Raw genomic sequence first — 17,309 nt, forward strand, 5'->3', positions numbered from 1 at the left:
CTTTCTCTGTTCATGTCTTCCAGTTCCACATCTTCGTAACCTCGAAGACGAGAGCTGCACAAGTGTTATTATTCCCTTCGCATAGCTTCGCCTTCATGCTCGCGCCTCCTTCTCCACCTCCACATGATGCAGCTAAAAGGTATTTATTGTAAGGTTATTTGACGTAGCTGCAAGGTTATTCTCTTCTACCCAGATCTGGTGCTACCTCAAATCCATCATTCTCTTCTACTCAGATCTGCAAGGAGTCCTCAAATCTGGTGCGTTTTATTGCTCATTTATTGTCTTGTTGAATGCTGAGAAATAAATTAATAGGGATGAGATGATTGAGCTTATGTTTGGTATTTCGAGTTGATAAATCAATGCCCATGTATATCCTCTTCTGTTCTGTGTATGAGATTTTACGGTTCTATTGGTAAAGAAAAATACTATTTATATTTGAAATATATATGCCCATGTATATACTATTTATATTTGTAGATTGACAAAAGTAGATACTTCATTACAAATGTAGTATATATATCCATGTTTTAATTAACTTGATTATATTAATTTACGTGTTAGAATTCTATTTAACAAGAACAAGAAGTGGTGATGCTTCCAACCGAACCTGTTACATGCACAATTTTATTTGCATCCTCTGGATTAAGTAAAACAAATATTAACCATATAGATTATTTAAGTATTTGGTTACATGATTTAGATTGAAATTTAATGCCCTTGATTTTTATGCATTCCTATTTGAATATTTAATATGACGTTTTAATTAGTTAAGGGTAATTGTTGTTGTTGCTGTTGGCCAAATCTACAGTGCAAAAAAAAATGGCCACTACACCCACCCTTCAAGAAAATGTAGAAACAAAAAATGCTTCATCACCTAATAATACTGAAGAGGAAAATGAGTCAAAGAATGAAGGAGAAAGTAGAAGAAAGAGACATAAATCAGCTGTTTGGGCGCATTTTGAAAGGTTGCCGTTGGACAAAACTAATGGAGAACCCCGTGCTAAGTGTAAGTACTGCCCAATGACAATTGGTTGTGACTCTACAAGACATGGGACAAATGGAATGAGAAAACATGTAAAAAGATATCCTAGAAATCCGAACAAAGCAAACAAGTTGGCACAGTCTTTGCTATCAGGCTCTCAATTAGGGTCATCTAAAACTTTGAGCCATCATCTATTTAATCAACTCGATTGCAGACAAGCCATTGCTATATTTGTGATATTGGATGAAATGCCTTTTAATGTTGTGGAAGGTGATGGTTTTAAAGAGATGATGAGAAGGCTAGAACCTCGCTTTCAAGTCCCTTCAAGAGCGACAGTTACTAGAGATTGCTACAAGTTATACCTTGAAGAAGCTAGAAAGTTGAAAAGGTATTTTAAAAAATCTCAAATCCGTGTTTCTCTCACTACCGATACTTGGACTTCCAATCAAAATGCCAGTTATATGTGCTTAACTGCTCATTGGATTGATGAGCATTGGACATATCAAAAGTGAATCTTGAATTTTTGTGTAGTTGAAAATCATAAGGGAGAAACAATTGCTCAAGAAATTAAGAAATGCTTGCTGTTTTGGAGCATTGATAAGGTGTTTACAATCACGGTTGATAATGCTTCTTCTAATGACACTGCTTTGGCATCTTTAAAGGGGGTCTTGAGGCATTGGAATGGTTTAGTTTGTGATGGGGAGTTCTTGCACTTGCGTTGTTGTGCGCATATCTTAAATTTGATTGTTTCTGATGGTGTGAAGGATATGCACAAGTGTATTGAAGGCATTCGGAATGCCATTAAATATGTGAGATCTTCTCCATCAAGGTTTCATAAATTCAAGGAGCTTGTGGAAAAAATGAAAATTGATTCAAGGAGGCTACTAAGCATGGATTGTCCAACTCGATGGAATTCAACTTACATAATGTTAGAGAGTGCAATTAAATTTTACAGCGTTTTTGAGAGGATGGAGCAGCAAGATAATGATTATAGAAACTTCTTCTTAGATAAAAATTTGATTGGTCCCCCTAATGAAAATGATTGGAAGGATGCAAAAGATTTTGTAATCTTTTTAAAGGTGTTCTATGATATTACTTTGCAATTTTCAGGATCACTTTATGTGACCTCAAATGTTTGCTTTCAACAGATAGTTGATGTCTTTGCAGTTTTATATGAAAGTGCAAACAATCATGATTCCTTGCTTTGTGGTATGGCTAAGAGCATGTTGACTAAGTATAATAAGTATTAGGGGAACTTAGAGAAACTTAATCTTTTGCTTGTGGTAGCAGTGGTACTTGACCCAAGGTATAAAATGAAATATTTGCAGTTTGCTTTTGAGGATATGTTTCCTGAGGCTACACAACGTGAAGCTATGACAAAAAAGGTCTCAGATGTCTTATATCGTTTGTATGATCATTATTCAAGTGGGGTTGACACATCTCAGACTCAAAGTCAGAGTCAAAGTCAGACACAAGGAGCAAGTGAAAGTAGTTTGACTCAATCACTTGGATCAGATCGTAGGCCTTTAACTTTCTTAAGTTCTAGGTCTAGGGCTTCATTTCAAAGATTTCTCGCCCAAAAAGAGACTGAGATTCAAGCAGATAAGTATGCAGAGGTGGACAAGTATTTGCATGATGAGTTAGCTGAAGCACTTGATCCAAATTTTGACATTTTAACGTGGTGGAAATTGAATTCGGCTAAATATAAAGTCCTTTCATTGATTGCACGTGATGTATTGGCCATGCCTGTTTCCACTGTGTCTTCAGAATCTACATTTAGCATAGGAGGTCGTGTAATTGATGATTCTAGGAGCTCCCTATCTCCAAAGATGGTCGAGGCACTAATTTGTGCCCAAAACTGGCTATCTCCATCAACTGCAAAATTGAAGGGTGTTGACGTTGATGATTTTAACGATACAGAGCAAGCTGTGGAAGGTAATATCATTTTTTATAATTGATTATTTCTTTTAATATGATTTAACTTTTCGTTTATCTATATTTAATAATTTTTGTTTATATTGTGTTTATTGTTTTATTTTCAGAAGAATCATTGGCTTCAAATATCTCAGTTGAAGAGGAAGAGCAATGACTCAAAGTTGAAGTTATCCTTGGGGATTAAATTGTTGATTCTTGACTTGTTGTTGCACTTATCACTTGGAAGTTACTTGTCTTTGTTGAGCTGTATTTGTTGAATTGTTATTGTTGTTTGTCTTTTGAATGTTGCTGCTGAAATGTTCTTCTTAGACTTGATTTAATTTGATTTTCTGTTATTGGTTTTTTTTCTTTTAGTAGGAAATCTTGGTATTTCCAAAAGCATTCTTTTTCTTGAATTTTTTTTCTACATGACTAAGCATATTCTTATGGGGAAGATGGCGGCATCACTAATTGAGACTACATTGTATGAAGAAGGTCAAGAAAAAGTGGCAGGTTTAATACCTTGACATAGTATAGCTTTGCTTACAATAAATTTGTTTCCTCTAATTTGTTTCTTTCTTTACCATAGCAATTTTTAAGTATCAGGGTTATGAACTACAGGGGCACGCTAAAAGTAGAGGCAATCTTTCTTTGCCACTTATAAATTGCAGGGGCACGCTAAAAGTAGCTTCTTTCTCAAAACTTTAATGTGTTTTTACAGTAATTTCAGTTCTACAATTAATGATAAATTAATTATAGGAATACTTTAGGCAAATAACAAGACTGAATCTTTTTATTTCAATATGATTTTGCAGGGAAGGAATTTGAAGTGATGGAGAATATGGGAAGAATTCAAGTGCCGTTCAAATGGAAGCAGTATGAGGTAATTTTTTTCTCTCCAAATCTCCCATAAAAGTAGGACATTGTTAAGAAATATTTTCAAAGAAAAAGATCTGGGTGTTGAGTTGTGAACAAAATTTAATTTATATGGTTTAATTCTTCTAGTCTGTCATTACTTCTATGATTAATCATATTCATAATGAAATTTGCATTAAAATTTTTTGGGGTTCTAATTAATGTAACATATGCTTATTCTTGTCAATTAATAAGTTGGAAGATTGTAATAATCTTGTTGATGTGCATTCGGGACGTCCCGGTCCCATCCCGATCCCGTCCCGACTCCTTTCGGGACAGGACAACTTCCGGGACGGGACAGGACATGGGACAAATTTTGAGTCCCGATCATTTTTCGGGACGGGCCACAGGACGAGGGTGTTCCGGTCCCGTCCCGTCCCGTGAACACCCCTAATTAGAACCATGAGGGACAGACAGGATCCTCATGGCATGATATTTAATTCAGGTCATGAATCAAGAGGGACAGACATAATCCTCTTGGTCATATAAATACTTTTAATAAAAAGGATTAGAGTTTACATGCTTCACAAAGAAGATATGTCCTAAGTTGGCGCAAGATACATTGTATAATCCAAAATAAGAAGCAACATAAAAGATGGTGTCTCATACACCATAGTTACACCTCTGGTGCTTTCTCGACCGGACTCGCTCCTGTAAAAATGTTAACCACGGGGAATGAGACTTAAAAGTTCCAGTAACCAAAAATTAATATGTAATGATGTATGCGGATGTAACTAATCATGCGATTGCTAAGTGGGCACACAAAATATTTAATCGAACAATATTTTCAAACAAACCAAACAAGTATTTATTTTGCACGACTGCACCTTATATCCTCCTTTCGCCATGCTCGGACGCCAAATCACCCGGCCAAAGGTGAGTTGGACCAAGCGACACGCCACTCATTGGGTCCAATGAGGGCTTACCACGTGGTAATAATTAACCGAACAGAAATTCTCATTAACACCATACATTAAAATACCCTGACAAGTCATGCATCATTCAAATATCCAAACAAGAATATATCCGAACAATAATATCTCATCATGATAAACAAAAATAAATTTTTAACCCACTTGGCAATAATTTCAAACAAGTATATACAGTATTTATTTTCAATAATTCATAATTTTTCCCAAACAACAAAACAACACATAACCATTCACAAACACACCCATCACAACACATTAATAATGGTTACCTTGTGTCTTGAATAACAAGTTACCCTTCACAACTCCTTGTTCACCACTATCTTTGTCAATATAATCTACATAATTATTTCACAATACTATATATTAATTTTACATTAAAATAAATAACTCTAATTTAAAGAGTTAGAAAGTCTTAGATCTATAATCCATATTAATACTAATTTAAGATTTATGCCTCATTTAACTTCCCAAATTCTTTTTTAAAATTTTCGTACCCTAATAAACTATTTTTTTATCCTCAATTCACTTCTAGTATCACAATTTCATCCTTCTATATTCTAAAAATTCGTCCAAAAATAAATTAAAAATTTTAGAATTATCCTGAAGCCTCAAATCACCTTTCTGTAACCTCAAAAATACCTATTCATACTTAAATAAATATTTAATAATCATAGGTTTATCCCTACATCTCAGATTCCACATAAATTCAATCATATAGATCTAGATTTTAACTCAAAAATTCTTAAATATGAGTTTCAACCTCAAAAAAATATTATATAATATTTATTATATCCCTAAGAGTTTTAACCTATATTTTTAATTTATCATATCATCAGATTAACTATCCTATAGAAAAATCTTAATCAGAATATTTACTCTATCCTACAAAATAATCATATCACTAGAAAGCTAATATTATTTAGAAAATAACTATAAAATTAATTTTGTAATTAAATAAATTTTTAAATGCTAATCTAAACAGGAAAGTTAGAACATACCTGAAGAAAAAGAAAATAATCCTCCCTTGCAAGAAGACGCCGAGCAACGTGAGAGGAAGAGAGAAAAATAATATAAAAATGGGATTGTGGGTCCTAAAATTATATTAAAAAAAACTATAGGTTTGAATTTAATTATTCAAACATTTGGGCCATTACTTGCAATTTTCACAAATTGCATCTTGGGCCCTTAGTTGCAATTTTCACAAATTGCAATAAATAATTCCTTATGCTTCCTCCACCATGCACCTCCTCTTTTTATACATGAGGAGGTGCCTTTCATTCCCACATCTAACCGATGTGGGACTAAACCCCATCCCCTTTTTTTTTACTTTCTTTTCTTTTCTTTTTTTTTTAACTCTCACACACACATTAATAATAATTTTTTTTAAATCTTAAAATTATATCTTAACAAAATATTTCTTATATAATTTTAAAATTAAGTTTTTAATTCATAATTAAATGCCTACCCATATTATTATTTTCAAATAACCTCAAATAATATAAATTCCTATTATTATCATCATTTAAAAAAAACTTAAATTTCATAAATTTTTTTTATCTAAAAATTAGGATGTTATAATAAGGAGTGTCAGAACCAACATAACGGAAAGGATAAGTGGGTGCACCAGTGTTTTTTTTTTTTTAAAGGAAAAAAATGTAAATATAGGTGGGTAAATGGGTGTTATTGATAATTGCTTTTAAATAAAAAAAAAAAGGCAAGGAATGCACTGCACGCAATTCTGACCTCACGAAAGGGACTAAGTGCATTTTAGATTAACTTTCAACTTTAGTTAGAATCAGTCAAACTAAAGTTAGGATATAAAAAGCTCATTTTGTGTTGTTTGGATTAGGAAAAAAATTTCAATCTCAATTAGCCATAACCGAGCATTTTTTTGGAAGCCCAAAGACGTGCCCGTTTGGATAAGGAGAAAACGCGCGTTTTGGATCCAAAATCGATTTTTTCTGTCAATCTATCCAAACAGTCGAAAATGATCAAAAATCGATTCTGGGCCAAAACGCGCGTTTTTCCCGAAGCTCCCTTCGTCCGCTTTTTGCCAAAAGTTTGTCAAAAACGTTGGGGAAAATTACAAAAACAGGCCTAGAAAAAAATTACAAAGAAAGCACATAATTTAATAAAAATAAAATTAAACTCTCTCTTTTTCTTTTTTTTTTCCTTAATAAAATTTAAAGTTTATATATTTAAAAAATTAATATTTGATATTTAAAAATTAAATTATATAGTTAAAAATTAATTTTGATTAAATTATCCAAATATCTTCAATTCTGTTAAAATCAATTTTAAAAAAAACAGTATCCAAACAGATTACGTTATAACATAATCAATTATGATTAAAATCTACCACTTAATCAATTATTTTCATAATCTATTATACCCAACTGAAATCCAAACGACCCGACGTGGGTTTAGCATCAGCGTTAATGTTAGAAGTCGTTGGAAGCATTAATGATGTGTTAAATTTTTTATGCTTTCTCTCTCCTCTTATCTATCTATCCACGAGGCTGTCTGATTATTTTATCTTGCTGTGCATGGTATTTTGCTCCTCCCGTGACCTCCTGAGCTGCACCTCTAGATCTACTTCACCTTCCTCTACTTCACCTCCGGAGCTCTACATCCGGGACCTAACCTCAGTCAATCTCCACCTCGGTTGAAGCACTAAGATCTCTACATTGAAGCACCGAGATCTTCACCTTCCGATCTTGCATCCAGCATTCCCTACTTAGAAGTGGTTTCTCCACATTACAGAACAATTTGATGCAGTATTCTACTATTTAAGGACCATGATCAACAAATGCAACTCTTCATGGATGGCGAAACTAACGGATAACGAACATAGAAAAATGCAGAGCATCAGATGATGAAGAACAAGAAGAAAGCTCAAAGCACGATAGCAAGGAAGGCAAGGAATGAGACAAAAGGACAATCGACAAGGAGTAGCTCCGGCACCGGCAACCTCAGATCTGGTGATTTTGCTTAATTCTTGCAAACACCAACTAGAGCCAGCATCAGTCTTTGATAATATAACTATTGAAATTTTGGAACTTTTGATTGCTTGGAGCAGTGAAGATGAAATATTTCCTCCTATTTCAATTCATTCTTCATCCATGTACATGTCAATACCTACTTGCTTTATAGCATATCAAAGATGAGTAGCAAAGGATTTACGTGATTTACGTGTATTATCACCTCTAAAACATAAGAATACATCATAACTATATTTCAGCTTTGGCTTCTCAGGACGGCTTCTTACTTGTTGCCGCAGCTAATCATGAACATAAAGCTTGTCATTCTTGACCTTTACAAGGTAATGCTTAATGAGTACAGGCATTCCTATTTCTAAGGGAAATCATGAGCCTTTTAACAACTGTGTGACATAGGTTTTACTCTGACCCACACAGAAACAAGCTATATTAAAGCACAAATCTTTCTCAGAATTAGTTAAAAATTTAATGCTAATGTGGAGCTTTTTTTCTATATCACCTTTATAAGGAATTGTATCCAATTCATGCAGTACACCTCGCCACTCTTGCGGTGTCCTATTATATAGAAGAGAGCCAATAACTTGTGAAGTAATGGTAGTCCATCACAAGAAGTAATGATATTGGATGAAAGATGCTCAAAATAATCTATTGCACTACTACAGAATGAAGAATAAATGACAGGTCTTATTAGATTGTTATAATATTAACCGTCCAATATTTATACTTATTGAATGATTCTATTAATAACTGTTTAATATATCTACCATTCAATATATGTTTGAATATTTCAAATATTTGAAAATTCTTAAAATAAAAAAATATATTACATGATTATTATTAATAATTGTCTAATTATATCTCTTATATTGGAAGGTTAAAATGTTAACTATCCAATATACCTTTTATATCAGACCCCCACCCTCAAATCAAACATTCATTTTTTGTGTTCATTGTCTCCTCATATCTCTTCTCTTCCTCTCCCATTTCTTCACCACTGACAACCTTCACCATTGTTTTGCTGTGTTTTGAAACACCGTGAGCACTCATCTTTAGTCATCAACTTTATGGGTCTGCTCCTCTCCTCCATTAGGTGTTCATGCATCATTATGTAATTGTTGTGTTTTCTCTTCTTCTCATTTCCTTTGAATCTCTTTATCTGAAATGATTCAACCTGGATAACTTAAAAATGCTTGTTAAACTAATAATATATGATTAGATGAGAGTTATATTTAATTTTTATTTTTATCTAAATCTATATTCTTTTTTTTTTTGTATTTTTGTTTGAACAACATTCAACTAGTTTGATTGAAAATTTTTTATCATTTGATTTTTTGATTAATGGTTGAGCTGTATATGAAATTTTATAGTGATTGAAATTGTGTACGGGTTGTATATTGCGGAGATGTTATTTCTAGTACTTTATATACAAGGGTGAGTTTAGTGGTATTCTAATGAATTTAATTTATCTTGTCATTCTAAATTTTATGACATATGCTTTCAAATTGTTTTAGGAGCCACTAGATGTTGATTCGGATTATGTCGGGTGCTGTTAAAACTACAAGGTTTTACTACCTGAATTCTACTAATGTGCAGCTGGATAATAGATCAAACATGATGAAATTATTTAATTTGTTTGTTTATTTTAATTAATATTTTTATATTTTTTTCATTTTGAATTTTCAATTTCAACTTATTTTCTTTCTCATCAAGGCTATAGTGCTTTATCGCATCCAAAAAAACTTGCCTGTAGCATTAAAGTACAAGTCATATAATCTAACTTACTTTAGTTTGAAGATAATAAAGGTACTTATCATTACTAATTTTAACAATCAATACTAATTTTTTAATTAATTCAATAACATGTTAATTTAAAATCCTAAATCCCTAAAAGAAAGATAATATCTAAATTAAAACTTCAAAATAATTGTGAGTTAAAAATTTTAAAAAAAGACTACCCAGAGCAATTCTAGATAATTAATTTCTAAAATTTTTAAAAATTTTAATATTGAATTGAACTATAAGATTAAGTATATATGATTCAAATTGATAATAAAATAGATTTAATATTTTTTATAATTTTTATTTTAATGATTATGAAATAAAAATAAAAGTAAAAATTGTTAATCTGAACCATTCAGAATCTCGACGGTTCAGATTTCTTATCATGGCCGTTCCCCTGTGTTAATTGACTGACTCCCGTTCCAAACGTACAAGACTTTCTTGTGAAAAAAGAAAAGCCTTTAAAGTTTAAACGCTTTAGCTTTACTTTCCTGGGCAGCTTCGTGAATACTTTCACTAGAGCCTTCATCACATGATTCACATCCTCATTTCTCCGGAAAATTCTCATGGAGCGAGATTTAAAAGCAGCAAAAGCCTCGTATCTCTCAATCTTATTCTGATCGATGCGATAGATAAATAAGATCAATCTCTCATCGATCACCCCAGCTTGACAGGTAACTTCCCATCTAATCTCGATCTGACCCTAAACAACTAATCTGCTTTCATCTTTCTATTTGATCTGTTCCTGATCCAGTCTTTGATCGATCACTTGTTGAGTTTTAACGAAACGACGCTGTTTTAATTTCAACGGATTCTTTGGTTTTTCTTATTTTAAAATTCATCGGAGAAAGGAGAGCATATATCACCGATTCTTCTGGAAAATAATAGAGGAATCGGTGATTTCTATGACAGAGTTTTCAGTTTAACAAGGCAAAATGTAATTTGCTCTTTTCAAGTTTTGAAGTCAAGTAAAAGTAAGATGATTGAAATATGTATTTTCAAGTTTAACAAGGCAAAATGTAATTTGCTCTTTTCAGATGATTGAAATATGTATTTTGAAATTAGATTCGATTGGTTGATGATTGTATAAACCCCCCACTCTCATTTGCGGGCATAAAGGTTGAAACGGTCGCAGTCTCCGATGACAAAAGGATGGACTTTTTTCGGTACTGGTGCTGCTTCGGATGAGGATCATGATGTATGGCGTTGGGGGGAGGCAATTATAAGGTATTTAATCTTAACATTATATATTTAATATACTTTTATTCAACCACATTAAAATATAATTATTTTAATATATTAATAATATTAATAATAAAAATTTATTATAAAATAAATGATCATAGATTACACTTATGTCTTGATTTAATTAGAAATAAAAAAATATAATATATTTTTAATTAAATTTTACTTCTAATAAAATAATTACCTACTTTTCAATTAACTTTATCTTTATTAAACATCTTACAATAAATATAAAGTTATTATTAATAAAAATATTTTAAAAAAAAATAATGATTTGGTCAGATTTGGTTAGAGGCACTTTCGAAGTATTTTCTCTTAACCTTATATATTTAATATATTTTTATTCAATTACATTAAAATATAATTATTTTAATATGTTAATAACATTAATAATAAAAATTTATTATAAAATAAATAATAATAAATTATACACATATCTTGAGTTAATTAAAACAACAAGTATATTGAGTATACTTAATATATTTTGCCAAGATTTTTGTAAAAACATATTATCAAATATTTTTTATTTTTTTTTTAAAAATAAAAAATTGTTCATAAAATAAGTTTTTTAAACAAGCTCATGCATATTTTGGTTAAAAAAGAGAGAGACATATAGTTATAATAGATTGAATAATATAAAATGTTATGAAAAGATAAATTTATGATAGTTAAATATAAAAAATTAAAATCGAGTCATAATGATTGATCATCTAACATTTAAATCATAAATTTATTACAAATCATTCATTTACATGCAATAAAATTTTAAGAATGTATTTGAATTTCAGTTGATTATAATTAATTATAAAAATATTTAATTAATATAATTTATTTAATTATAATTGATTATATTATAATACAATCTGTTTTGATATTATTTTTTTAAAATAATTTTAAAAAATTAAAGATGTTTAATAATTTAATTAAAATTATTTTAACTGTACAAATTACTATAAAAAAATTGTTTTTAAAAATTAAATTAGTAATAAATTTATATCTAATATTATTAAATTTGTTAAATGTTATTTAAGAAGTAAAATATATCATTTAAATTATATATTTGATTAAAAATATAATAGCGATCCATTTAATATTTATATAATTACTTAACATACAATTATATACTAATTAATTACAAATTTAAATTATATTTTAAGGTATATTAATAACTTAATTTGTGGAAAAAATATATATAACTTGGTAAGGGAGGAGAGAGGTGGAGGTGCAGTGAGGCAGGAGCACACAGAAACACCAATGACAATAGAGAGAGGATATAAGCAAGGGGCATTCGAGAGGGGTATATTTGGTGAGTCAACATTCCGACAAACAATAAATACTGGTAATTGTAAAAATTAAAATTGATAAGCAAGTGCTGCCAACTTCAAGTAAAATGTGATTATATCGTAAATAATTGATTATGTAGAAATGGAGGTGTGGGTGTTGGTTGTGTTTTTCCCAAACCATGATTTTAGCCAAAATAATCGATTCTTTGAAATTTGAGTCACTTGAAATTGTTTAAGCCACAATAATGAGACACGTGGTTCAAATAATTAGAGTCTTATTTACACAAACATAAAGGGTGGTTTAGAGTTAATTAAGTGAAATTAACAATTCAAAATTATGTAACTCATGCTTTCCAGTTCACAAAAGTCATTACTCAAATATATATTGTTATATTTAGATACATATGAATATGAATTTAAGTCAAATCTCGTTTGGGCATTTTAAAATTTATGGATTTAGATTTACTTGTGTGTATATGAATTTAAAATACATGGATTTTAAATTTGAGATTTGAAATCTAAGATTTTAAATTAAATTTAATCCAAATACTATCTTACATAAATCTTTCATCATTTCTTCCTTATCACTTGTAACTAATAAGTTATAATAACAAGACCCATCTATATGACTAAACTTTTCCAACCTTGCTAATGGAGATATGTAGCCTGACTAGAAACAAAAAACTTGCCAGTTACCACTAAGCCGTCCATTTGTTTTTTCTCTTTTCAAACCTTTCATAGAGGTGTTATGTGTGCCAAGAGCTCCTTACAATCTTGGCCAAAGGAAAAAGAGATATCAAGGCTTTAAGAATGGCCAACCGTTAGGCACGTAGCAGTGGCATAGCATATGGCAAAAATAATCAACATATATTCACTACATCCAACAACTCAGTCCCATTCAACAACAATTCAACATCATAGCCCATTTACGTGATTGAATCATGATAAATCTTTTTCAATTAACATGCATTAGTTTTTCAGTTCTAAACTCCAGATCATTATTGAAGAGGCAAAATTCTCACTTAACAAAACTAGTTCACAAAACGAAATCAATCAAGTGGTTAGGTTATATGTCTAAATGTAAAATACATACATACATATTGCATAATACTAATGCACTATAAAAAAGATCAAACCAGAATGCCAGGCATGCATGGTAAGGTAGACGTAGTTACCTCTTCCCTAACTTATACAAGTCAATTTGTGGTCTCCACTCGCCCATGACAATGCAACAAAATTAATCTACTCAATCCGCATGGGGTTCATCAATAATAATATATTTAAAGGGACGATTAATAGAAGTTCTAATTATAATTTCTCCAATTATGTTGATCACCATTATCAGTCTCATTCCTTATTGTTTCTTCACTCAATCAATCCTCTATATTCCATTTAATTCATTTCCATGCATTAATTTACTCTAGAAATCCTCCAGTCCACCAAACAAATATTCTACATCGATTAGATGCTCTAGAATCTCCAAAAAAAAAAAAATTATAGATATTATTTAAACCAAGATTAATTCGTAAGAACCTCAAGAAATTCAAAATCCTAACTGCCTCCTCCAACAATTATCATTCAAACCTGGGTTCGAATTTAACACGAGCTTGAGGCCTCTCACAGCTAACAAGAGCCCTCCAAACACGCTACAGTCAACCAAATATAGAAATTAGGCGGGTTCTCAATTAGAACCTCCTCACAAATTTTACAAGGTAATAGGAAAAAATTTAAAGCTTTAGCGATAAGAGACAACTCTAAAGTACTCTAATCATGAATATGTAATTGTAAATCAAGAGTTAATATCCATTTTTGCCATTGAACTAATTTCGTAGGAACATTGACTGTCCTAAACTTTTTGTGTAATAGTGTCACCCTTGAAGTAATTTAATCATAATAATATTGCTTTGACTTTAAATGGGTAAACATTGATCATTAACTTTGCTAACATAATTTTATGTTAGGAGTAATATTATTATGATTTAATTACTTTAAGAGTAACATTAATATGATTTAATTATTTTAAGGAACTTAGTTTCAAGTCACAAGGTTAATGGTCAACATTTGCTCATTTAATGTCAAGGGTAATATTGCTAAGATTTATTGACTTTAAAGATGATATTGTTATAACAAGAAAGTTTAGGAGTGTTGTTGCGAAAATAGCTTAAAGGAAAAACTAGACATTAATCCTAAAATAAAACCAAAACCACTTATTTTTTTTGGGCAAAATCAAGCCAAAACCTTAGAGAGTAATAAACATATCAATGAATACATTGTTTTGAACTTATTCAATAACAATAGGATAAAATGCAATTATAGTACTTACTTTTTGAAATTTAATACTCAATCCGTTTAAATTATAAGACATTTTTTTGGCAAAATCATACATGCCAATAAATTGATTAAATGAACACATTTATACAAAAATATAAACTTTTAAAAATATATAATGTCACCTTGACTTAAATGGGTAAAATTAATCATTAATTTTGTTAGGAGTAATAAATTAACATGATTTAAACTAATTAAGTTACATTAAGATTTATTTTTTTAAGAACTTAGTTCAAGTTCAAGGTTAATGGTTACATTTGCTCATTTAATGTCAAGGGTAACAGCTAAGATTTATTGACTTTAAAGATGATATTACTATAATAAAAAAGTTTAAGAGTGTTGTTGCGAAAATAGTTCAAAGGCAAAACTAGACATTAATCCTAAAATAAGACCAAAACCACTTTTTTTTTCGGGGCAAAATCAAGCCAAAACCTTAGAAAGTAATAAACATAATAATGAATACATTGTTTTTGAACTTATTCAATAACAATAGAATAAAATTGCAATTATAGTATTTTTTTTTGAAATTTAATACTCCTTCTATTTCAAATTATAAAGCATTTTTTTAGTAAAATCATACATGTCAATAAAATTCATTAAACACACTTTACAACTTTACTTTTTTAAAATAAAAATATAAACTTTTAAAAATAATAATGTGGCCTTGACTTTAAATGGGTAAACATTGTTCATTAACTTTGCTAACTCAAATTTTATGTTAGGAGTAATATTATTGATTTAATTACGTTAAGAAACATTACTATGATTTAATTATTTTAAGGAACTTAGTTCTAAGTCACAAGGTTAATGGTCAACATTTGCTCATTTAATGTCAAGGGTAACATTGCTAAGATTTATTGACTTTAAAGATGATTTGCTATAATAGAAAAGTCTAGGAGTGTTGTTTGCAAAAATAGTTTAAAGGAAAAACTAGACATTAATCCTAAAATAAAACCAAAACCACTTTTTTTTTTTTTGGGGCAAAATCAAGCCAAAACCTTAGAGAGTAATAAACATATCAATGAATACATTGTTTTGAACTTATTCAATAACAATAGGATAAAATTGCAATTATAGTACTTACTTCTTGAAATTTAATATTCCCTCCATTCTAAATCATAAAACACTTTTTTGATAAAATCATACATATTAATAAAATTTATTAAACACACTTTACAACTTTACTTTTTTAAAATAAAAATATAAACTTTTAAAAATATTTTTTATTGAATATTTCATTTATAAAAAATATTAAAAAAAGATATATATGAGAGGTTAATATTAAAAAATATTATTAATAAAAATTTATTTTTAAAGTATTTTATATTTTAAAATGTTAAATTTTTTTTCAAAGCATTTTATAATTTGGGAGGAGCGTTAATCTGATTTTGCCCCTTAAGTGGTTCATCTGGTAGGGCTCGGTATGACGTGTTTTTGAGCTTTAGAGGCGAAGACACTAGAGCGACTTTCACCTCACATCTCTACTCTCTATCGAGCGCTGGAATTCATGTTTTCAAAGATGATGCGGTCCTTCCCAGAGGGAATCCTCTCTCAAGTGAATTGTCACGAGGAATTGAACTTTCCACAATTTCAATCATTATCTTCTCCAAAGAATATGCTGGTTCTAGATGGTGCCTTAACGAGCTCTCACAAATCATGGAGCTTCACAGGGCACAGGGTCGAGTTGTTCTGCCTGTGTTCTATGGGGTGGGTCCATCCGAAGTTCGTAATCAAATATCTGGTTTTGAAGAAGCATTTCGAGATTTAATACAACGAAGTTCACTCACAGAAGAAGAAGTGTTGAGGTGGAGAACAGCTCTCCGTGAAGTCGCGAGCATTGCAGGGTTTGTTGTGCTCAATTCCAGGTAATTTTTAAATATTTCTTTTTTTTTATTTCTCTTCAATTTTGCTAAGCCTAAACAGACACGCACAATTGATTTCTAGCTACAATTTTCTCTTTTTAATCACTTGAAATTTTATATATGAGAATTTTTTGAAGAATATCTAACAAATAAGAACGGTACGTTAGCAGAGAATAAGTCTTATATCGATACATCTAATCAATGTGCTGGAGTGGAGTTTGGACAAGCAGCTGAAAGTTTTGAAGTCAAAGCATGTGTGCATTATTAGTTGGCCAAAAATGTGTTCACTTCTTCTTCAAAAAAAAAAAAAAAAAAAAGAAGTATGGCAATTTCACAAGCACAAATGATGTTTTGTTCTGTCTTAAAATATTGCTCCGAATTTGGTCAAATTGACATGTCTGTTATTTTTATAATGCTGTAAATTATTCAAATTATGATAGTTTTATAGCCCTGCAATTGTTTGCATGTTTTTTTTTTGGGTTTAAAAATTGCACCTTGGAGGAAGGACTGATATTTAAGCAACAATTAAATTAAGGTATTGAGGATGCCATAATCTCTAACATGTTTTTAATATTGAAAAATTACTCCTTTCTGGTTTTCCCTATAAAATTTAGAGTGCATGTGGTGGTTGGTACATGGAAAAGTTATTTGGAAAATGGGAAAAAGTGAGGAAGTGTTTTTATTGTATTTGTTAGATGGCAAAGTGACTTTGTTGGAAATAAAGTTTTCCATGTTTATGGTAGAGTTTTTCCCTTTCCCTTTTCCATTTTGTATCATACTAGCCTATAGCCTCAGTTTCACCCTTTAAGGAATCCAATTTTATGCCGGTTGAAACCTTTGCCAATTGTTGGCAAACTCATATTCCTTGTAGTGACAAGAGGGGAAAACTGAGGAATTATAGAGATTTGGGTTCATAGTTAAGTGTGTGTTCATCTTCTCTATTTCTCTATTCTCATTTTCCCCACCAGTAATTTGTCAAGATCCTCTCACATTGTTGACTTGTGTAAAATGAAAATTTTCCGCTAGTAATGGTTGTTGCAGATAAGAGGAGATTGCAGTATGCTGTTTCC

General features: G+C 30.5%; 2 protein-coding genes across 3 annotated transcripts; both read left to right on the top strand.

Moving 5' to 3' along the window:
- Positions 1-819: 819 nt before the first annotated feature.
- On the top strand, positions 820-3,071 carry LOC129301325 (zinc finger BED domain-containing protein RICESLEEPER 2-like). The gene is made up of 5 exons (XM_054939898.1): positions 820-1,370; positions 1,575-2,046; positions 2,131-2,191; positions 2,273-2,917; positions 3,025-3,071. Exons 1-5 carry the CDS (start codon positions 820-822, stop codon positions 3,069-3,071), a joined length of 1,776 nt encoding a protein of 591 aa, XP_054795873.1.
- A 6,907-nt stretch (positions 3,072-9,978) lies between these two features.
- Positions 9,979-16,394, top strand: LOC129301324 (TMV resistance protein N-like). Of its 2 annotated transcripts, none has more exons than XM_054939895.1 (3): positions 9,979-10,195; positions 10,641-10,748; positions 15,778-16,394. In XM_054939895.1, the coding sequence occupies exons 2-3, from the start codon at positions 10,663-10,665 to the stop codon at positions 16,244-16,246; spliced, it is 555 nt and encodes a 184-aa protein (XP_054795870.1). In that variant the 5' UTR covers positions 9,979-10,195; positions 10,641-10,662; the 3' UTR covers positions 16,247-16,394. The 2 variants fall into 2 exon arrangements, with proteins under 2 accessions (XP_054795870.1, XP_054795872.1); XM_054939897.1 differs by having other exon boundaries at positions 15,793-16,394.
- Positions 16,395-17,309: the final 915 nt, after the last annotated feature.

Source organism: Prosopis cineraria, unplaced genomic scaffold (genome assembly GCF_029017545.1).
Source record: "Prosopis cineraria cultivar Desert tree isolate PC_DT_omini unplaced genomic scaffold, ASM2901754v1 PC2047, whole genome shotgun sequence".
Lineage (NCBI taxonomy): Eukaryota > Viridiplantae > Streptophyta > Magnoliopsida > Fabales > Fabaceae > Prosopis > Prosopis cineraria.

Bases quoted from the DNA above. Each gene is read 5' to 3' on its own strand.
- LOC129301325 (XM_054939898.1), top strand. From the start codon at position 820: ATGGCCACTACACCCACCCTTCAAGAAAATGTAGAAACAAAAAATGCT. The intron at 2,047-2,130 runs GTAATCTTTTTA...TGCTTTCAACAG, and splicing joins GGAAGGATGCAAAAGATTTT to ATAGTTGATGTCTTTGCAGT. The intron at 2,192-2,272 runs GTATGGCTAAGA...TTGTGGTAGCAG, and splicing joins TCATGATTCCTTGCTTTGTG to TGGTACTTGACCCAAGGTAT.
- LOC129301324 (XM_054939895.1), top strand. From the start codon at position 10,663: ATGACAAAAGGATGGACTTTTTTCGGTACTGGTGCTGCTTCGGATGAG. The intron at 10,749-15,777 runs GTATTTAATCTT...TTGCCCCTTAAG, and splicing joins TGGGGGGAGGCAATTATAAG to TGGTTCATCTGGTAGGGCTC.